General features: G+C 41.2%; 1 protein-coding gene across 1 annotated transcript in view; it reads right to left on the bottom strand.

The window, feature by feature from the left end:
- The window catches only part of Lama4 (laminin subunit alpha 4), a 141,963-nt gene that overhangs the window by 12,548 nt on the left and 106,272 nt on the right, over window positions 1-23,143 (bottom strand). The window contains 14 exon segments of the mRNA NM_001309447.1: window positions 1,628-1,817; window positions 4,081-4,268; window positions 6,257-6,404; window positions 7,417-7,581; window positions 8,402-8,538; window positions 11,688-11,825; window positions 12,239-12,377; window positions 13,732-13,874; window positions 15,577-15,708; window positions 18,663-18,834; window positions 19,619-19,752; window positions 20,637-20,799; window positions 21,421-21,566; window positions 22,247-22,426. Coding sequence (NP_001296376.1) covers window positions 1,628-1,817; window positions 4,081-4,268; window positions 6,257-6,404; window positions 7,417-7,581; window positions 8,402-8,538; window positions 11,688-11,825; window positions 12,239-12,377; window positions 13,732-13,874; window positions 15,577-15,708; window positions 18,663-18,834; window positions 19,619-19,752; window positions 20,637-20,799; window positions 21,421-21,566; window positions 22,247-22,426 — 2,175 coding nt within the window.

Genomic DNA, 23,143 nt, shown 5'->3' with positions numbered 1-23,143 from the left:
TATCTCCAGATAGAATGACTTACAGTCATCTGTTTCATTTCTGAGCACAGGTTACATTTTTGGCGTGGTTCTTTAGCAAGCTCGTCCTAGTTGACCAGCCACGTTCTACAGTTAACTGTAACACATCTTGTACAGTGTGTTCTTTGTCCTGCCCCCACAGGTTACCTCCAGTATTTAAGCATTCCCTGTCTTCCCAAGTGATTTACTCGCTTCATAGTTCCCAGAGATTACCTTTTGAAAGGAAGTCGGTAGTAGATGTCAAAAATTATGAACCTAGCTTACTGGTGAGTGGGGAAAAGTAATTCATTAGAAATCCATGAGAATCCAAATTTTTGCTCATGCTGATCACTGGGCCTTTGATTGAAATGATTAACTGTTAAGGTCCAGGTAAAATATTAAGGCCTAGATGGAATGCTAAGGCCTAGGTAAAATGCTAGGGCCTGCCATTATAAGGAAACTTTCTCCTACGCTGTTTCTGCTGTTACTAGGAAGCTTTCTCATGCCCAAGGTGATTCCATATTCTGCTATGTTCTGTGCCCTTGGAACCAATTGCGATAGAAGTCAGTAGAACTGCTTTGTACAGTTACCTACAAAAGCTTGGACCGGAACCAACCACCCAGCACCACTTCTTGCACCTGTGTATAAGCTTTTATGGTATTTACTTTCATAAGCTGCCCTTGGGATGGACTCCAACGTAACAGAGACACCTGCACCAATAGAAGAAACTATTTAAAGTAGTAAGACTCCCATTTTGAGGAAGGGTTGAGTAAAGTTTATCTCTCTGGGAACTGACATCCTACTTGGTAGAAAAAGACATGTACATGGGTAGCTGACATCCTGGTTGGCATGAATGTTAGGTAAGACAAGTCCCCTGCCCAGCTGAATACCCCAACCAGTGGGATCAGGATAAGTGTACGACAAAGACATGTTCCTAAGGAAATCCCCTATCCCTAAATTCTGGAATAACTTGCCGTAGATGTTTGTAGATCTCAGGCTTAAAAAGACTTGTAGGACCTTAACTTGGTGTCATGGTTCAACTCTTGAGCCTAAATTATGTCCCTGATTGGTCAGTCAGTCTTGGGATGTGGTGTTCAATAAACTATCTCTAATTGACTGAAGATGAGTGTCTGGGTGCTTTGTGTAGCCATTTCCAAACCCAATGATTGCAATTAGCATGTGATCATCTAAAAATACGGTTTGAGATTTTTAAAATAAGCAATTAATAAATTCCTGAAATTGATGGGCTGGAGAGATGGCTCAGTGGTTAAGAGCACTGACTGCTCTTCCAGAGGTCCTGAGTTCAATTCCCAGTACCCACATGGTGGCTCACAACCATCTGTAATGGGATTCGATGCCCTCTTCTGGTGTGTCTGAAGATAGCTACTGTGTGCTCAAATACATAAAATAATTAATTTTAAGTAAAGAAATAAATAAAATGAAAATAAATATAAAATAAATAAAATAAATAAAATAAATAAAAAAATTTGAAATTGAACTCTGAGTGCACAGCCTCAGAATTTTAACACAACTTTTTCTACCAGGCCAGTGGTATAGAACCAGTGCAGTGCTAAGCCACTGGGCAGTGGGTATTATCTGCTGACAGCGCTGTCCTCTGCACTCAACTTACATCATGCCACAACCCATCACTGTACTTCTCCTGGCTTCTAATCTTCAGTTTCTTGTGGCCGACATTAAACATAAAGACCAAGCGACCGTGGGCCAAGAACAGGGTCATGAAATCATTCTCTTCTTGGTCTGAGACATAGAAAATCATCCCATGTGAGGAACGGGTCTTCAGACGAATGGCAAACTGGGATCTGGTAAATGAAGAGTCAACCATATGTGAAGTGAGATAGAGTCATAATTCAAAGTAAACTTTCGAAGTAATACAGTCTAAGAAAGAACAGCCATTCTATCTAGTCCCAAACAGCCTCTTTCTAATTGTCCCCGATGATGCGTTAATGAATTATTGGGTAGGCATGGTTACTTCAAAAATGAAAATTCTTCCCTCGATCCTTTGCCCCAGAAGTCTCAGGCCCACAGGACTCTATGTGTGTCCTTATTCATTCTGCAGGCTTGTTATACATTTAACAAAGTCTTGTGTTGGTTAAGGATCCTACGGTATTTTGCTTTGAAAATTAGTGTGATGGTTAGCTTTGGTTGTCAACTTGACTATGGCTGGAATTAACTAAAACCCAAGTGCCTGGGCACACCACGAGGGATTTTTTTCCTAGGAAGATTACTTAAAGTGGGAAGACCCACCCTAAATCTTGATTTATGGCTAGAGAAACCACCATAAATCTGGGCCACACCTCCTGCAGGCTGCTGACATAACAGGACATGGAGGAAGGAAGCTTTTGTTCTGTGTTTGTTTGCCCTCACTCTTGCTGGCAAGTTCATCTACCCTGCTGCGGAGGCATTGCTTTTGCAGTTATTAGAATCCACTTCTTTGGGGCAGTAACATAGATCAAAGACTAGCTGAGACATCTCGGTCATGGGTGGGGCAATAGCTGGGGTCTTTGTCTTTCTGTTGGGACACAGCCATTGGTGTACTAACCTGACCACATCCTGTATGTAGGTCATCCTAACAAATCCTTTTTATATATATTATGATATATTATATATCATATATACTATAATATTTATAATATATTATATATGATGTATATATTTATAATATAATATATAATATATGAGTATATAATACTCATATTCACTATTCATTTCTCCCATAGATTATCCTTGAAAGAAAGCAAGTAGTAATTTTAAAAAATTATGAACCTAGCTTACTGGTGAGTGGGGAAATATCTGTGTGTGTGTGTGTGTGTATGTGTGTGTGTATGTGTGTGTGTATATGTGTGTGTATGTGTGTGTGTATGTGTGTATGTGTGTGTGTGTGTGTGTGTGTGTGTGTGTGTGTATGTGTGTATGTTGGTTCTCAACCTTTCTAATGCTGAGACCCTTGAAAACAATTCCTTATATTATTGTGGCAACCCCCAAGCATACAATTATTTTGTTGCTACACCATATCTGTAGTTTTGCTACTTTTATGAATTGTAGTATAAATATCTGTATTTTCTAATGGTCTTAGGAGACCCCTATGAAGGGGTCATTTTACCCCCCAAAGGGGTTGTGACCCACAGGTTGAGAACTACAGCTCTAGACGATCCTACCAGATAAAATTAGTAAACACTGAAACCCAACACGTTAAATTAACTTATCTCTGTGGATAAACAGCAGTGAGTAATCAACATGCCTAGAGAAAATTTCATAGAAATATTGTTTGTTATACCACATATATTACAGATTAAAGGTCTCTCCCAGTAGAAGTGTATAGAGCCAGTCTATACTACAGTCAAATATAACATGTCAAAAACAGCCACCGAAGGGGGTGGAAATAAGTGTATAAAGAAACCAGTCTAGAACTTCAGCTCCAAGTATGTGTAAGATATGTATATTAAGTCTATTTCTTGAAGAATACAAAAACATGGATTTTTGCCTGCCAGGTAAGAGGCTTCCAAGGTTGAAGGGCCTGGAGACATAAACACTATAACAATGTGTCTTTAATAGCATCAAGTCAGTAGAGATCTGTGAAGACATAGTGGGGTTTGAGACGGCTGGGGGGACACAAATGTACAAGGGCATTTGCGTTTTCTGTGTCTCTTGTGTTTTCTGTGTCTAGAAGTTTGGCTGCATTCTCAATCACAAAATCTGGATGCAATTTGTGTGGTGGGGAGGGAGGGTGATAATAAGGCAGCTGATAGGGCATTTACAACTTTCCTTGATCAACCTTGGTAAATGCAAGAACGGCGTTCTATGCGCCTGCCATTTGGAGGGAAAGTGGGAGCAAAATTTCTTGGAAAGCATGAATCATATATTGTTCAGTATGTACTTTGACAACAAAAACCCTAACCAGCCAGCCAGCCAACCAATGAACCAACCAGCCAACCAATCAGCCAGCCAGCTAACCAAACAACAGGATTAAGAAGACACAGAAAGAAAAGATTGGAGCAAGGCTTCCTGTGACAAACAAGGATGGAGAGTGGCATGAAACTTCTAGAAGGAAAGTGCAGTCTTTACTTTTCACCAAAATCTCCTTGTATGTGTTCAAACTCTTGGCGGCTGTTGGCCGTGCCGCCATATTGATAGGCATGTTCTATCGCTCTGGGGCTGCTGGAGAGGTGGCAGTGGGAGTCTCTTGAGGCTTTCCGTTCCAGAAACTTCAGACCAATAGGATCCCACGAAGGTGCGTCCTTACTTTTCTCTCCCTGTAGGAAAAACAAGTGAGACAGAGAGACAAAAGTCCCGTAGTCGGTAATAAAGTCTGATATGCCATGCCTTTATCCTTCACTAAGAATACAAAATTAACAAAGTGGCAATTGTGCGTTTCTATTCATGAAATAGCAGGCTACTTTGCCTTTTAGTTTTAAGATTTATTTATTTCATGTATGAATACCATGTGGCTGTGTTCAGACACACCAGAAGAGGGCATTGGATCCCATTACAGATGCTTGTGAGCCACCATGTGGTTGCTGGGATTTGAACTCAGGACCTCTGGAAGAGCAGTCAGTGTTCTTAACCACTGAGCCATCTCTCCAGCCCTACTTTGTCTTCTATTGCCATAAACAAGGGACAGTGATGATAACAGCACAGCATGTCAGCAGATCCAAAGTTCTCATCTGGGATTGAAAAAGGGCACGAGAGTGCAGCTTTAGAGGTCACGGCACATAACCACACAGCATCGTTTTTATATGCTATGTAAATAAGTTAAGATATTGGGGCTGGAGAGGCGGGTTAGGAGTCAAGAGCACTGGCTGCATCTCCAGAGGACCTGGGCTTGGTTGTCAGTACCCACAGGACAGCTCACGGCAGTCATTAACTCCCGTTCCGAGGGATCTGCTGCCCCCTTCAGGTCTCCTAGGGCACCAGGCATGCACAAAGTGCAGAGACACACATGCAGGCAGAACACTTATACACGAGGAATAAAGAAGTCTTAAACAAAGTTAAGCTTCAAAATATTAAATATTATTTTTGGTTTCAGGCTATATAAAGAAATTCTGTGTGACAGAATCAATATAGAACAGCATTTTAAAATATGATTCTTTTCTTTGACAGTTCCATACATATATAAATTTTAAACATTATGGTGTAGCCCTTCAAATTGCCCTGCTGATGCTAAAACATAATGTTGTGGCGCTAGTGTATAATATTTAATGATTATTTAGTCTTTATTTCTGAGGCAAAATAGAAGTGTGAATAAATTCACTTGCAATAATTTATTGGATTTTAAGCAAACATTTATAGAATATTGGGTGGGTATAGGTAGAGATAAAAGAGATCAGTGTTGCTGTGTACCTTCTGTAGGTGTTAGGTGGTGGGGGATAGAAAGAGGAGAGCTTATTACTGGATTTAAGAACTTGTAAGCAATGTGGAGAAACAAGGCTATAACATTGTTACAACTGCACCAAGGAGGAGATGGGGAGGATTGGACTGAGAACGGAAGGGACTGTGGCTTTCACTTGTAACGAATGGAATAATGTGCATGAGTGTCTAAGAAAGAACGGCAGTCAGAGATGACATCTTACAGCTCAGTATTTAATGAAGGGACAGCACATATCCACCCGTGCGCGACGGTGGGGGAACACAAAGGCTAAGAAAGCAAAACAAACTTTAGTAATTTTCATGACTGTGACAAAGGCTTGAAATTATTACTGAATCATAGTATATGTTATATATATAAACTAATTATATACTAGAATGTATAATAAAATCAATTAATATATAATATATTATATATAATCCATAGATTATATTATATATTTAAATATAGACCATATATTATTTATATATTTATATATCATATAGACCATATGCATTATTTATCTATATATAGATAAATTATAAATATGGATAATTTATTACATTGTATATTATATATGATACAAAACATATATAACTAATATATAATTTATATACAATATAAAATAACATATAACATAATTTATATAACATACATATATTTTATATGCATTATATATATTACTGATTATATAGATATAGTGCTAAACATTAAAAAACACACACACACACACACACACACACAGTAGGACTGTCTTGACCGCCATTAATAAAAGGCCATTAGGAGTAGGACTGAATGGCCAACTCTGCTCCTGAGAGCAGTCTTTGGTGCAACACAGCTGGGGCGTCTGAGCACAAAGGCAACGTTGAATTCTGCATGGTGTTAGCGTTTGTTTACCTGTTTGTTTGTTTTAGGCTTTGAGGAATTCTTTCCTTTTTTGTGAAGGAGAAACAGAGGTGACGACTCGATGGGACACTCATAGAGTGAAGTGTGCACCTTTTCAGAATACCGCTGGAAATCTTCAACTTCCACATCTCTATCCAACCTGTTCGTAAGAGGAAAGAAACATCCTGAAGTGCTGTGTGTAATTATATTAGGAAAACTATGGCAAGAATCTGTGGTGATAAAAATATGTGTGTGTGTGCATGTGTGTGCGCGTGTGTGTGCGTGTACATGTGTGTGTGTGTGTGTCTGTGTGTGTATATGTGTGCCTGTGTGTGCGTGTGTCTGTGTGCGTGTGTCTGTGTGTGTGTATGTCTGTGTGTGTGTGTGCATGTGTGTGTGTATGTGTGTGTATATGTGTGCATGCATGTGTGTGTGTCTGTGTGTGTATGTGTGCGTGTGTGTGTCTCTATAGGTGTGTATGTGTGCGTGTGCATGTGTGTGCACACGTGTGCATGTGTATGCATGTGCATGCGCATCAGCAAGTGTTCGTGTGATAAAGCCTTACCTGTCTTACCAAGAGTCCTACAGTCATCATTCAGTCAGCTAACACTACGTTCTGGCATTCCACATTCTGACTGACCCTGGATGGCTAGGACCATGCCTGGGTCTCCTAGTCTGTGTTCAGTCTGTTTCTTGCATGGTCTGCATCCTTCGAGTCTCTACTGTCTCTTAAGGACCTAGATCAGTGGCTTTGTATTAAATTAAGAGCTTAGTCTTACATTTTAAGCAAGGACTTTGGTATGCTTATCTGGAGTTTACTATTAATAACCAGTACAAAGTAATCCTATCTTATATTTACAGCTTGTTATATACCAGAGACTGTGCAAGTACCTTCTCACAGATTTCTACGACAAACCCACTGAGCAGGCGCACTTGTTTTCTGCGTTTTGCAGCTGAAGAAATGAAGTCTTCCTTAGCCACAGCAGTACGGGAATTAAAGAGCAAGGCACTTACAAACCCATGCATATCAGTTGCTCAAGCATGCAAACTTTTAATTACTGTCTGTTAAGGATTATAAATGATGTGCTCATCAGTTTTGGTGATGTAAACATTTCACTACTGTATTGGCCATTATCAATCGGGCGCATTCACCAATAAAGAACAACGCGTACCTGGTAAAGTAGGCATTGCTTATACATCCAGTGAAATTAGCATACTGAGGGCTGATGGGCGAGCCACCGAAGTAGAACTTCTTCTCGGTTGTTTGCGTCGGCTCTGCCTTCCCTTTCGTAGGATTCTTACTCCCAAGTCGGCTTTTGTCTACTACTAGTTCATACCTGCAAAGGAAAGGGTCTGTCCACACAGCACGTTTCCCCGAACGCCCCTTTTCAACCGAACAGGCAGGTTTCCTCACAGGGTCAAAATGAAATATCTTATTGGAAAGACAGATTTCTCAGGAGGTCCAGGAGGAAATGGCTGAATATTCGGGTCTGCAAGAAGGGCTCTCTAAAGTGAGGTTGGAATCTAAGTCTCCATGCAAGTATTTTCTTAGTGGATAAACCAGAGCACACCTCTGGCAGCCATCCCATTTCTGGGAGGCTAGTTTCAGTGCACAGCACACTGGGTGGCTAATCGTTAGAAGCAGAGTCTAGAGAAATTGTACTGGCATTTACTTTGAACAGGATGTTTCCACACAAGGAGACTGGGCAGCATCAGTCTTCAAAAGAGGTTTATCATTTCAAAACATTTTGTTTTAGGAGAAAGAAATTTAGTTATACATATATACATATATATATATATATATGTATATATATATAGATGAAGTTAGAGTTTTAAAATACTGTCATAAATGTAACATCCTTTACTCTTTAGGTTTAAAATCTAAACAAACTTGGATTTGCTGAAACTTTTCTATTTGCAACATCCCATCCCTGCCCAAGAGTCTGAGTTTGTTAAACAACTCTAGGATGGCTTATTGGTATCGCTTGAAAATGAGTAGCATCCTTTTGAGAAGGAGGTAAGGAGCGGTTCCTTCCATCTCTCTTTGGAGCACTAGAGAAGCAACAATGTAGCCTAGGAACCACAGCCGCACTGTGTCAGAAGCACGCCCTGCAAACCAGATCCTTGGGGGAAGTACAGGAAGCGAGGGGGCAGTACCTTGTGGCTGAGACGGTGGTGACGACGAAGTGGGACAGCCCATCATGGTACTGCTTGTCTGCTGACTTTACCTTGATGCCCTTTACATCCATGACGACAGTGCCATTGTCCAGGGAAATGGAAAACACATCGTCGGACTGAAACACAAGCGCAGGTGTTTAAGTAGGAATAAAAACTAGATGTGCTTTCAAAGTTCACTCCATGGCATTGCTTAAGGAATACACAGTGTGCAGAAAATTTGCCGGTGGAATAATTTCAGTGACTAGCAACAACAACTAAACACCTTTGCCCATGTTAGTGCTGCTTATAGAAATAGATGTGTTCAGGACTGGGGAGGTGGCTTAGCAGGTAAACACGCTTGCTCTGAAAGCCTGGCGAACTAAATTCAGAACCCCAGAATCCATGTAAAAACTAGGTCCAGTAATGCGTCTGTAAGACAGCATTGCTATGGTAAGACAGGACACACAGGTGAGAGGGTGCAAGCCTGCCAGCTAGCCTGAAGTAACCACGGAAGTGGCAAATCCAAGAGAGTGCCTGCTGCCTCAAAACAAGGAAGAAGGTGAGAAGCGATGTCTAAGAGTTGTGCTTTGGCCACTACACATGGCATGGATATTCTTGTACACATACACAATCTTTCTCTGTCTCTCTCTCTCTCTCTCTCCTTTCTTTCATATACTTCAATGGAAAAGAAAGATGCATCCATATTTTGAACTGAAAGCCTTTGGTGGTTTTGCCCTCCCAAGAGATGGCTTAGTCTCAATGACTTCCCTTACCTAAGCACTCCTACCATATCACTGTCATGGGATACCTCTGAAAGACAGTATTTCAGCCTCCAGGAGGATGTAGTTAGATGAGGAGACTGGAGTTAATTCACTGTTATGTTTTTTAAAAGTTGCTTCTCTTCTTTGATATATTAAGACTGAAGAGAACGTTCAGGAAGCAGAATTACGTCTTTTCTGAATTTGCTTACTGTGTGCTCTAAAGCATCAGCAGATGATCATAATGTTTTCCTTTCCTTACGTGCACATCAACTTCTGAAGCCAGCGCTCAGTCTACAAACCCTGTGAACTGCATATAGACCCAGTCTACTGTTTGTGAAAGAAAATTATCTAACGAACCAGGGAAATCTGAGGCAAGATTTGGGGCAAAAGTTCTACAAAATGCTTTCTGTTATTTGTCATAGATGCTTTTGACTTAAATTACATTGGAAATAAAAAAATAACAGGGCTAGGAGGAAAAAATGGTTGTAGAACAGGTATGAGGACCCCACTTGCTCTCTAGAACCCATGCAGAAGCTGGGCACTGCAGTACACACCTGTAATCCCAGCACTAGGGAGGCAGGGACTGTAGATTTCTAGGGCTCACTGGCCACTTTGCCAGTGAAAGACTCCTTCTCAAAAACAAAACAAGTCCAAGGTGGATGGCATTTGGGGAAGAATGACACCTGAGGTTGCCCTTGGGCCTCCACATGCACAAGCACACGTGTGTACAAGCCCGTGTTCAAAATCCCAACATACACATACAAAAGAAATGAATTTCCAGGAGGTGACAGATTACAGGTTAGCGTAAGAAGCAAAATTTGCTTTCAAAAATCGTAGTATCGGGCTGGAGAGATGGCTCAGCGGTTAAGAGCACCGACTGCTCTTCCTGAGGTCCTGAGTTCAAATCCCAGCAACCACATGGTGGCTCACAACCATCTGTAATGAGATCTGATGTCCTCTTCTGGTGTGTGTGAGGACAGCGACAGTGTACTTATATATAATAAATAAATAAATAAATCTTTAAAAAAAATCGTAGGATAGAGAGAGCTACATCAGCTGAATCTTAGCTTTGTCAGACCTCTACAGATCTTATTTGTCTTCGTGGGAACGAAGACGGACCGCGGGTTTTGAACATGTCAGACCAGCTCGCTACCCCTGAGCCACACGCCCAGCTCTTTAGTTTTGATGTAAGTTTTGTAAGCTGAGTTGGGTATTGTGTCGTAAATTCAAATGCAAGGAAGCATGTAACGTCTCTAACTTAGAAGTTAAACCATGAGCGTCTTTGTTCTTATGCTTAGAGGTCATTATGCTGCCATTGATGCTTCTGGCAGGCTGTGGATGTGTGAGCTTTTCTTCATAAATCAATAGTCCAAGATGCTTAGGACAAAGACATAACAGGAAGAGGAAGGTGATCTAGTACATCGAAATATTGCTCTCAACATAGCAAAATGGAATTTGTGAGACAGAGTACTAGTCTTCTTTGTGAAGGCGTTAAGTAAAAGACCCAGTAGACCTGACGGCCTCCACATTTCACAACTAGTAGAAATGAGCAGACGTGATCCTGTCAAGTGCCTGCGCCAACGATAACATGGAAAGTATTTGTGACTTAGTTCAGTGACAAGAGTCAGAAATACTCCTAATACTACCGTGGTTCATTGCGATATTAAAAATAGGAGACAGTGTTCTTTCAATTAGAGAAAATGAAGACATAATTTTCCACAGGTGAGTCTACAGGCTCCTTTCTGCCCATCAACTCCCGAGGGGCAGGACTGAATTTCAGGCCAAGATATGTCTGTGATTGTAATAGCGGCATGAATGCTACAGAGGTGATCAACTTCTCGGGGCTTAAGGCCTGCTCTATGGAAGGAACCACATGTCTGGTACTGTCAATCTAGCCAACGATCTATGGTTGGGGAGCTCCCAGGCCTCAGGGATGAACCTACTCTATCACTCTGCTAGACAGACATAGTGTCTAACTGCACTCTGAATTCTTATCTCTAACCCAAGATGAGCGAAGTTCTCAGATACGATCCAAGGAGTTTCTTTGTGCAATGGATAGCAGTGAGCTCAGGGTTCAGAACTAGTCAAAGTGTGCATAGTGTAAGTTTAGTGGAATGCACAACCAAAAATGGATTTGGACTCAAGATCTATATATCTATATCTATATCTATATCTATATCTATATCTATATCTATATCTATATCTATATCTATATCTATATCTATCTATATGTAGAGATATATACACATACATACATACATACGTGCATGCATGCATACATACATACATATGGCCATTTGTGTGTATGTGTTTGAATATGATCAGATACATTGTATAAAATTCTCAAGAATTAAAAAGGTATTATATTTAAAATATTTATATAGCATATTTAGCATCTTATAGTCTGTGTGTCTGCGAGTCATATTCGAATCAAAATTTACTTTTATCATGCCTAAAACTTGTTTTTGATAGAAAAACAAAAAACCAGCTACACAGAGTTTCCTCAGAGGAAAGCAAGTACTTACCCCAGAGGCATAGTAGAACAGTAACCCATTTGGCTGTAACGTTCGGAAATTGAAGCCTCCTTCGAAGCCATCGAAGAAAGATATTTTCTGAGTTGAAGCAATAAAACTTTGCCCGTTGAAATATGCTCTGCGAGAGATCTGTGTGGAAAAAAGGTAAACATAGTGTTTATTTTTGGTAATTATGGGGCATGTATGTGAGTTTTCATATGCAAAGACCCATGCCTGCTTTGCAAGAAGTTCGTGTTTCGGTTGTTTTTGCTGGAGTTCAGGTGCATTAGCTTTCTCTCCCTGTTCCTACAGCCGCTGGGTTTCAGCACTCCCATTCCTTACACCCGAGTGACCGACAGTATGCAAGTAGTCTCTCCTGGCTTTGGATGCTAGGTCCACTGGGAACCGGAGCAGCTGCACAGGTGAGTCCCACAGCCTTTCCGCTTTAATGGGTTTTCTTTCTCTTGGCAGCAGAAAGATCCCAGAGAAGCAGAAAGGGCTGATCTAGCTGTAGAAAGCATTATGTTTACCTGTGAAAAAGCTCTTGAGTGAATGGTACTTACCAGGGAGTCCTCTGGGCATCCATAACCAACTCCTAAGGTTTCTTTCTGCTCCAGTAAATTGAAATCTTTCTTTTGGAACTGGAAACCCTTCATGCATCCCCTAAAGTTGATGTCTAGGGGAAGATGTGCTCTTAGGGTCCTGGAAAAGGAAACAGTCCTCATAGGTAAATATATATATATATATATGGTATCTCCTGACTCACAGTCTCAGTAGCTTTAAAACCATTTAGATCCTCATGCTTTTTTGACAAGTGCAAACCTTTATGTGTAGTAAACTTCTTCATTTTTTCTTTTTCTTTTTCTTTTTTTTTTTCGGAGCTGGGGACTGAACCCAGGGCCTTGCGTTTGCTAGGCAAGTGCTCTACCACTGAGCTAAATCCCCAACCCCAGTAAACTTCTTCAAGTCAGAACAACTCACTTACTTTATAGTTTTCAAAACCTTTTAACTTCCATTTTCAATTGCTACTTCTTTAATGATCAAATGATATATATATTATTATATATTTATGAATGTCAGCATTCAATTTTTTAAATAAATTCTTGAGACCGAGTTGATATGCAACAGATAGAAAATACTCTTGGCAATTTCATAGAAATTGGAAAGAAACTTGTTTTCTTACATAATAAATTCCAAGATAGGATTTGACCTCAGGCTTTCAGAGATCTTCTGATGGGGTTGGCCTTATTTGTAGCATATTCTAATCAAGGAAAGCTAGAGGCAAGCCCTAGAGAATGTCAGATGGCTGGACCTCAGGGCCTGTGCAGGTCTGCACCAGATGGGGTCCTAGAGCTGAAGGGAGAAGTGGACAGACATCCCTATCCCTAACCCAGAAGCTTCTTCAATTGACAGCTACCTGCAAATGAAAAATTAGTTTTCTTCAAGGGATTCTTACTGAAGAAACAAAGCTCTCTCTGTCTCTCTCTGTCTCTCTGTCTCTCTGTCTCTCTGTGTCTGTGTCTGTCCCTCCCTCCCTCCCTCCCTCCCTCCCTCCCTCCCTCCCTCCCTCCCTCTCCCCCTCTCCCTTTCTCCTCCCTCTCTGTCTTTGAGACAGGGTTCCTCTTTATAGCCCTGGCTGTCCTGGAACTCTCTCTGTAGACCAGAATGGTCCCAAACTTAGAGATCAGCCTGCCTCTGCCTCTGTCTGCCGAGTACTGGGACTAAGGCTGTGTGCTACCACCACCCAGCCCAGACAAACCACTCTTTAGGGTAGGTCCCATTCTCAGCAGTAAGTGACCAACACAACAACATCTTTGTCTCATAATGTCGTCAGAGCACTGTTGTTTTGTTTTTTAAAAACCTTACAGATCCTTTGTGTATACAAATCATGGTTTCCCGTTTTATGCGCCAACATATTGTCTGCATCTATATGTTTCTCCTGCCTTTTCTTTGGCTCTTTTTGATGTTTGGTTGCTTTTGTCCCTATTCTAATTTTTTAAATTTTAGTTTTATCTTATCATTAGCAGTGAAAAGCTATATATTCACAAGGCTTTACCTGGACTGTAAGACTTCTTGGGGCGCACCTCCAATGTAGATGTCTGTGAATGGTATCTTCTTCTTCTCATTGTCTGTGCTCTTAACATGCCGTCTGTCCACCACCAAAATCATTTTCTTGTCATTGTGGTAAATGATTGAGATCTGAGAGAAGTGACGTATTGTAAGTTAGGTTAACAGTTGATTCTTTTGTTTGTTTATAGAAAGATGAAATGTATTTTAACTACCTTGGTTACAACCACCTGTGTTCTTTATTCACAAGGTAGGGGATAGAGTTTCCTTTTTTACTCACTGGTATGAAAGCTATGGTTTTTATATAATGTAAACTCATAGTTTACATTTCCTGGGGGAACACCTTTGCATATACAAATCATGGCTTCCCGTTTTATGTGCCAACGTATTGTCTGCATCTATATGATTCTTGTGCCTTTTTTTTTTTTTCCGGAGCTGGGGACCGAACCCAGGGCCTTGCACTTGCTAGGCAAGTGCTCTACCACTGAGCTAAATCCCCAACCCTCTTTTCTGGGAAAGGAAGTAGCCTAAGCTACAGTTTTCTATCCTGTTTTTAAAGTTTTCTCCTGAGTCTTCTGAGGGGATGTATAAAGAACTTATAAGCATATATCATTAAGGCATCACTGATTATAGAACTGCACATATTTAAACAGATTATATAATTTGTTTGGGCATTTGAAAATATTCGTTATATTATTAGCCCAATCAAGTTAACAATATCTAATATTTCTTTTAAGTTTCATCACTTCATTGCACCCCCTTGTGGTATCTATCTGTCTGTCTGTCTATCTAAACACATATAACATCAGCTCTAACCTCCTGATAAAAAATACTTTTCTTTCATGTTGCTGGGACTGTAACCCAGGTCTCATGGGTACACGAATATGTGTCACTCTACCTGCACAAGGGTTTAAAAGCAGGAAGCCTGACACTTGCGAGGACAGTGCTCCACCGCTGAACTACAAATTCTAATTATTGGTATTTGTAATGGCATTGTGTTGTTTAGCCTCTAAAATGTATTCCTCCACCACAACAAGAGCTTTCTCCATAGGACAACTCATTCTCCATCCCCCCCCCCGCCCCAGCACCGGGCAGCATGGACATACGCTTTATGCCTAAGCAGAGACGTTCTGGATTGTAGAGTGCGTGCTACCGAGGTGTCAGGTTTTAGAAACCTTTCTAGGTTATTGTGAATTACTAGATTTGCATAAGTAAGTACTGAAGTATTTAAAAGACACTGACTAGTTGTATTGAGTCTGCAGACAAACAATTAAGTTCTTTAATTATTGAAAGCCATCCTTCGAAAGCCTCTGGGCATTGAACCGGAAAGGGAAATGTAGCCGGCTAGTCACTGCATTTGGGCTCAATTTAAAAGATATTACTTCCGATATATGGCTTATTAACTATATATTTAGTTGTTGGTGTGGGTGAAGGGTACTTTTGGGATCTTCTTCATGAGAAAAATCTAGAGAAAAAAGTTCAAGAGAAAATTCTTTATTTACTTACATAACCTCCTTATATGAATGGGACTCAAGGTGTATGGGATCTTTGTAATGTTCAACATATATACAGAATTTTTATAGGTCTTCTATTGTAATCAAGACATTCAAGATTAACAAGACTTTCGGTCAATGAGTCCCCTTTGGTGAGAAGAGACGTTCTAGTAGCTTTTTGGATAGAGATGTCAACACGGGTGTTCCGTGGGTAGAATCTATGGGGGTACATCAGTTGCTCTTGGATGTGAACGGATTTGGTTTACTACCCCACTACTGCATTAGGTCACCGGGTCACATACATAGATCCAAGTGTCAGAACCCAAGCCCGCCCGACGCACCTCATGGTATTTCGCATCGTTGATCTGGGCCTTTTTCAATGTGTCTTCAAGATGCACGGGTCCGTTGCTGAATCCAAAGTCGTAGAACACATGCAGGTAGCCATTGCGCATTTCCAGGCTGAAAAACATACTCTGCAGAGAGGAAGTAACCGTAAGATGGGCGCAGCCGCTGACGTGAACGGAGAACCAAATTTAGCTGAATTCGAGAGCTATTATAATTCTTTACTAATGGAATTCTTTGAAGATTGAAGGAGCCTAATGAGAGTCTTTCTTTTTTTCTTTTTTCTTTTTTTTTTTTTTTTTCCGGAGCTGGGGACCGAACCCAGGGCCTTGCGCTTGCTAGGCAAGCGTTCTACCACTGAGCTAAATCCCCAACCCCATGAAAGTCTTATTAAAGTAAAAGTTAAAAGTCCTATTAAAGTAAGAATGTTCATTAGCCAGATCATGGTGGCGCACACCTTTAATCCCAGCACTCAGGAGGCAGAGGCAGGCAGATCTCTGTGAGGTCAAGGCCAGCCTGGTCTACAGAGTGAGTTCCAGGACAGCCAGGGCTACACAGAGAGACCCTGTCTTGGGAAAGTCAAAACGTATTTCTCATATATTAATAAAAGCATTCATACTTTCATAAAATTTAAAATGCCTATCCTCTTGTTTTTAGGTGACAAACCACTGCATGGAGTACTGGGTCCACACTATTGGCCGTCGATTCTTCAAGACAAAGGAGAGTATGCCAGGCTTTTCCAACTGCCCCGTTGTTAAACAACCTTTGAAAATATGATAGCCCCTGGGATGCCACTAAATTCGCTCAAAGATGAAAATTGGCAACAATGAAAAATTGTTTCAAGACAGGCTACACAGCTCCTGCAATAGGCCAACAGATACGGATCTCGGATAAAGAAGGCCATTCCTGTACTACTCTGAGCCACTGGGTTTGCATAAATGCAGATGGAGTTGGAACGCACTTAGGGCAGGTGACGTGAAAGAGCAGAAATAACCTGGCAGCGGGCAAATCACTTGCTGGCTGCACTTCTTCATTCCAGAACATAGACACAGGAATGAAATGGATTTGAAAAATAAACGAGCATGGGAAAGTCTTCATTTTACACAAAGTGTAGACATCCTGAACGGAGTTTGCAGGTACCTTGGCATAGGGAATAATCCCTGGGGCGGGGAAAATGTTTTAATTTTTATTTATGCTCATCAAAACAATCCGAAGTAGCCAGGCAGTGCCGGCACACGCCTTCTTCCCAGAGGCAGGCAGATTTCTGAGTTCTTGGCTAGCCTGGTCTATAGAATGAGCTCTAGGTCCGCCAGGGCTACAGAGAGAGGAACACCATGTTGGGGGGTGGGGGGGGGAGCATGATCTCCCCCACCAAGAAAACTGAAATATAGAAAGTGATCTTTGATATAGATTATTGACCCTGGGCCTTCATCTGCAGACTTTTATAGCTTTCACATAGCTGATGAGACTTCCTGAATGGAGTTCTACACTTGAAGGGCTCAGGGTGCCCTCTTTGGGCCTATCTGTTGGAGGTTATTGGAGAGATGACAGCCATTTTGTATTGGGATGCAGAGTAATATGGATGTGCTGTGGGACAGGTAGGTGCCTGCTGGTTACTTCCTGGGAAGTCTTGGCAATGCTGTCAACTTAAAAGGCACAGTTTTGGTTATGGAACGAGTTATTTTAAACTGTTGAAGTTTATATGTGCTGACAAATGTCTTTCAGGAGCATGGGACCTAGCCGTGTCAGGAAACACAGTTGATACATTGCCTCACAACGAAGGGAATTACACCAGTGGACGAGAAAGACGCATGTTCTCTCTCTCTATGCCCCTCCCCCAACTCCCCCCACCCCTGGAAGTTTTAGTGTTGATAAAAGATTGTTTGAAAATATTTTGAGGACATTTTTCTTTTGTTAAATGATTTTGGCAATGAAACAATGTTCTATCTCCCCAAACCTCTTGTCTTAGAGCTGTCGGATTCTAGGGAGCGGGAGAGGAGGGAGCAGAGAGTGGTTATAGGAGGTGGACAAAGACAACTGAGGTTTGATTTGTGCACAGGAGGAGAGATCACAGTAAAATCCCATCAGTTGTTAAGGTTTTTGCAAACAATTCTCCATCAGCACTATTTTTTCCAACCATAAAATACATATCAATTTCCAGTGTCAGCCCTTTTATATCTCCACAGGAAGTCCTAGCAGAGTCAAATGGTGGTGTCCACCTTGTGATCAGATCGTGTGAAAATTCTCAGTCTCTGGTCACAGTATCAAGTCATAACTACACTCCCATTTTTTCGTGTGTGAGAAAAGATTGCTAACCTATTTAGAAATCTTTCGAAGAAGATGAGTAGTGGCTTGGAACAATTTTATTAAAGTTTAAAAGATAATATAATATCTAATTTGCTCTGAAGAACTGACTTCAGGGGAGAAAATGGACCAGCCAAATAGCAAAGGTTACCTGAGCCAGGTGAAGTGTGAAATTAAACAGTTGAAATTGGATTTAGGATGTCATTCTGGAATCACTATATTGCAAAGAGTTGAAAAATTATTAAAAAAAAATCGCATTTTATTAAACTACTCTCACTAACATTGCTATTATTGATAATAAAGCATTCTTAGTGAATTCAAAGTTTTTTATAAGGTTTTCTTAGTAAATGAGAATTAATTTCATTTTAATTAAATATTTATATTTAAATTTCTATTTAATATTGTTTATTGTTTTATTGTGACTTTTGAATATTTCATGATATATTTATGTCTGTATTTGCCAAATGTATATGACTTATAAGGAAAACATCTTAATATATCTTGATGGTGAACTTTTTCAAGTTTTTAAAAAATTATAAAAGGGTATATTAATATATTGCATATTTAACAATAATTTTATTATATATACAAGTTGAAGTGTGGATAAGTGCATCTCAGAATTGCTCTTACTTAATGCTGTCATAATTTTCTTGGAGAAAAATAAATCCAATTTTGCTTTCTAAACTAGGTATTCATTTTGATGGCATGACATACCCTGGGGAAGGGAGTAGCAGAACGCAAACGAAGGGCAGGGGAATACATAGGACTTCCTGTTACTTACTCCATTGACCATCAGGAGCACGAGGCCATTGTCAGCTGGTGTTCGAATCTCTATGTCAAAGCGAGTCACCTGGCCAAATTTCCCTCTCCTGGTGATATCCCTCACCACAGCGTAACTGGAGCCATCGAAGAAGTAGCTGGCAGCCCTGCTCTGAGTGAAAGCCAGTTTATCCCTGGAACAGAACACAGGGTCCCATGCATGTTACAGGTTTGGTTTGCTTTCCAGGTGAGACAGACCCTGGAACCTAATTTCAGAACATCGTCCACTGTCCTGATGGCATGCAAGTGACGGATGGATAGAAATAAATCAAATGGTCTATTTTAAATGAGTTTCCCCTTCACCCTACGTACTAGGATAGTTGAAGTCTCCTGGAAACCTCTGATCTTAGAATCCTAAATCAAATATATAGAACACATACATATATGTCTATGCATATGGATATATGTATATCCATACTATATATCTCATATATACATATATACACACATATACATATATATGTACATACATATATACATACATAGCTATACTATATTATATATATACACCATGTATAATATATATTATACATATACATAAACTATAAAATATATCTACACATATACATTGTACATATATCATATATAATATGTATATATAGTATCTATCTGTACTATATATATACAATATATATGCAATATGTGTATACACACACACACACACACACACACATATATATATATATATATATATATATATATATATATATATATATATTGCTGTGTATGTTCACCTATGGCAGAGGAAAAGGCATGTATTGCAGGCCTGGCACTTACACAACCTTACACATCCTTTTCCCAAAGAAGACTTTAAGAACCAGTGCACTGCCTCACATTTGGCCCGTCTGCTCTCACACTTGGCCCGTCCGCTGCCTGTGCCTAGATGTCAAAGGCTCTGAGCTCTGAACTGTCGCTCACCTGGCACAGGGCACCGACTTAGCTGGGTCCATGTTGTAGATGTGCTTGAAGTTGTACAGGCTGATTACATCATTATTCAGAGTGGCCAGCTCCAGGCAGCCTGAGTAGCTGGGCAGGTTTAAGCTGGCCGGGAGCTGTACGGCAGGGAGATAAAACCAATCAGTCCATGGTCATGTCTCGTGCAGAAGTGGCAGAACGGAGAACGAAGCTGACAGTGGATCAGAGGGGACCCACTCTGGGCCCTCTGATACAAGCATCTTTCTACACTGGAGTTGGTCTCGGTACGGCAGATGACTTAGATAAGCAGATAACATGTCTTCCTGGAGAACTGGTATTTACTGAGTATGGACTAGATATACTACATAACCTTAATGACAAGTTCACAATGAAACCGGCTGTCATACCAATTCTGTGAGATGGGTATTCCTCACCTCATAGAAACAGAATAACTCTCAAGAGAGGGTCAACAATGCGCTCAGGACTGTAAGCAACAGTCCTGGAGTGGAAGGCCTGAGACTGACCTCTCACTTTCTCGGGCTTCCCTTCACCCACTCTGGGAGGTCTCATGTTCTCCCCTGGGTCTTACCTTTTCTCATTTCGTGTTTTAACCATGCCTATACATTTTAGGTAACGGCGTTTGAAACTGCCGCGTGCAACCCTGAAATCTAGATCCCGCGTGCAACCCTGAAATCTAGATCCAACCCAGTACAAACATTCTTGTTCTAGATAATACCAATTCTTTCCTGGAGTAATATTCATCACCTTTACATTATCAAAATGTCATTAATTAATCCTCAAGTGTTAGCTGCAACCTGCAAACACCCGACATTGAAAATGTGTGTAGTAGGGACCAGGTTGGGGCAGCAGACTTATAGATTCTGGTCCAGATTTCTACCACCCATTGAACTGAGCTCTTACCGTGGTAGCTGACTTCCCTTCCTCCTTCATTTTGGGGTCATGGATTTGTTAAAGAACTACCTCAGGCCTTCACTGAGCCAGATGAAGCTCTCCAGCTCACCTTGAAGTTTGCAGGAACCCCGCCAACGTAAAACACAGTATCCTCAGGGGTCAGATCCAGCAAGGAGTCGTCTCCTGCAAACTCCCCCTTCTTAATAAACTTTTCTTCTGCTGTGCTGCTGAGACTGGGGACTGTCAAGAACACCTTTCCATGTTTCCCTACCCTGGTGAGAGAAAGGCTTGTCACTTACATCATCTTGGACAGTTTGCAGAAAATACTTTTTAAAAAATTTTTTTCTTTTATTGGATATTTTCTTTATTTATATTTCAAATGCTTTCTCCTTTCCTCTCAAAACCCCCTATCCCAACCCCGTCCCCACTTCTATGAGGGTGCTCCCCCCAACTCCCTTCCACCTCCCCAGAAAATACTTTTATTGTGTCAAAATGTGAACGTCACTTCATCAAAAATACCAGGCTATTCGAATGTATCGTATTGCTGTGCACATACAGAAATATTAATTACAGAAGAAAAGTAGAAAAGCCGACATCCTACTTTTAAATATTAACTTACAGAAAGGTAAAATGATCTAGTAATCAGGTTGCTATTTAGAAAGGACCTTTCTCTTTTTTTTTTTTTTTCTAGTATTTTTTTCTTTTATCTCACTCAGGTGTTTGGGAAGAAATATAATAATAGCGAAGAAAAGGAGTGAGATGGAAAAGAAAAAGGCACTTACGACATCCACAAGAAGTGTGTGTGTGTGTGTGTGTGTGTGTGGTGTGTCTGTGTGTGTGTGTGTGCGCGCGCACGCGCGTTCAGAAAGCCATTTGCCACGGAGTCACCGTACCTCTCAATCTTGACAATACTAAAGTAAGCAGGCCAGGAGCTCACGGGCTTGGAATCCAGGAGAATCTCCACATCTTTGGTCCCCAAATTGTAAACGTAGACCAGGTTATCATTTTTGATTGCCAGACCCATGTACTCTTTTTTGGCCTGAGATGTCAAGAAGTCACTTAGTAAGATAAGTGATAAAATCATCAAGTAATAACACACACAAGTGGTATCATCTGTTTTTATTTCTGGAAAGCACAATCATGGGTCCTATGAGTTGCTGGGTACAGTCAACTTCCGGCCCAAACGACCACTTCCAGCTGCTGCTAGACTGGCATCTGTTCTCCATTTCCACCCTCCCTGAGTTTACAACTGGCATGTGCTATCCCTGTGCTATCTACCTCCGAGTGCGTACTGCATTGGTGGGAGGGGTGAGGAGAGGGGGAAACTACTGAAGGATCATGGGAATGGCAGTACTGATTGATGGCTGCCAGGACTGTGCCAGCATTGTCAGGCTAACAGAGGCATCACATACCTTGACAAAACCAGTCCCTATGCATCTTTAAACAGGATTCAGCATCCACGAACGAAGGCTACAGTTATTCCAAAAGCCTTCGAATGCTTTGTTTAGATTCATTCATATAAGTAATGGGATGCTGCCAGACAGCAGTGCCAGAAATATGCCCCAGCCCCCCAGGATCTCTTGCCCTTCGACCACAGCTGTGTCCCGCCATTAAAGTGACTTCTGGCCTTTACTATCAGAGTGGGAATTTGCTTTTCTCGACAGCTTTGTTTGAGGCAGAGGGAACAGTCTCCTTCAAATCCCCATGCTATGCTCTTACGGTTTTGCTTCCGAGGTAGAGGACAAACTGATCTTCTACCCAGGCCCCAGTGGGCTCCGCCGGCTTGGGAGGAGGCTTCATGTACAAGCTGATGGAGGTGAAGGCCTTCAGGTCATCCACACTGACTTTGGGGTGAACTTCGACGGCCGAGTGGCCATCGAACATCATGGAAACCTGGATCTGGAAACACAAAGTTGTTCCGCTGAAAGCGCCTTGAAGAAAGGGGCAGAGTGCTCTCCTGGAGATTCCAGAGGAACCCCTACTTGCCTCCATAACTTTATCTACTTCTGTATTCTCCGAGAAAATATTCAGGGCAGATTACAACACAATAGGTTTAGGCTAAAACGGGCTAAGAGAGCACAAGAGCAAACAGTGACCAAGGACAAGGGCAAGCACAGCTCCATAAGGCTCTACACACTCGGGCTGGCGAACTAAACAAGAGGAAGGGACACTTGGCTGGTCGTGACGTTGGCAATTTATAATGAATCTACAATGCATAGAAGAATTAATCGTTTGGGAGAAGTGAAATGCATCCTGGGAACTTAAGCTGCTGGAACTTTCTCCCCAAGGTTGTAATAAGAGCAGTCCTACGTTACCCACTTAATATTCTTCTGGAAAATGACGTAATAGACAGGCGGTGAGAAGAAGTCGGAAGCTGTAAGGCACCTTCCAGCCCCTGGCTCTCGCCTTGTAAGACTTGTATTAAGAAGTTTCTTAAGCCATTTCCTATGATGCTTCTCAGAAAGGCAAAGCACCTTCTCAGCACAGTTCTTAGAGGCCCAAGATGACACCAGGAACTGATTAGATTCGTGAAGGATTTTTTAGGGCGTTTGACAACATGTATACCCACGCTGTCTATACGAACCTTTCTGAATGATTAGGTGTATTTACATCAGC

Source organism: Rattus norvegicus, chromosome 20, assembly GCF_021556685.1.
Source record: "Rattus norvegicus strain SHRSP/BbbUtx chromosome 20, alternate assembly SHRSP_T2T, whole genome shotgun sequence".
Taxonomy (NCBI): Eukaryota; Metazoa; Chordata; class Mammalia; order Rodentia; family Muridae; genus Rattus; species Rattus norvegicus.
This window is presented reverse-complemented; position numbering and strand designations above follow the sequence as displayed.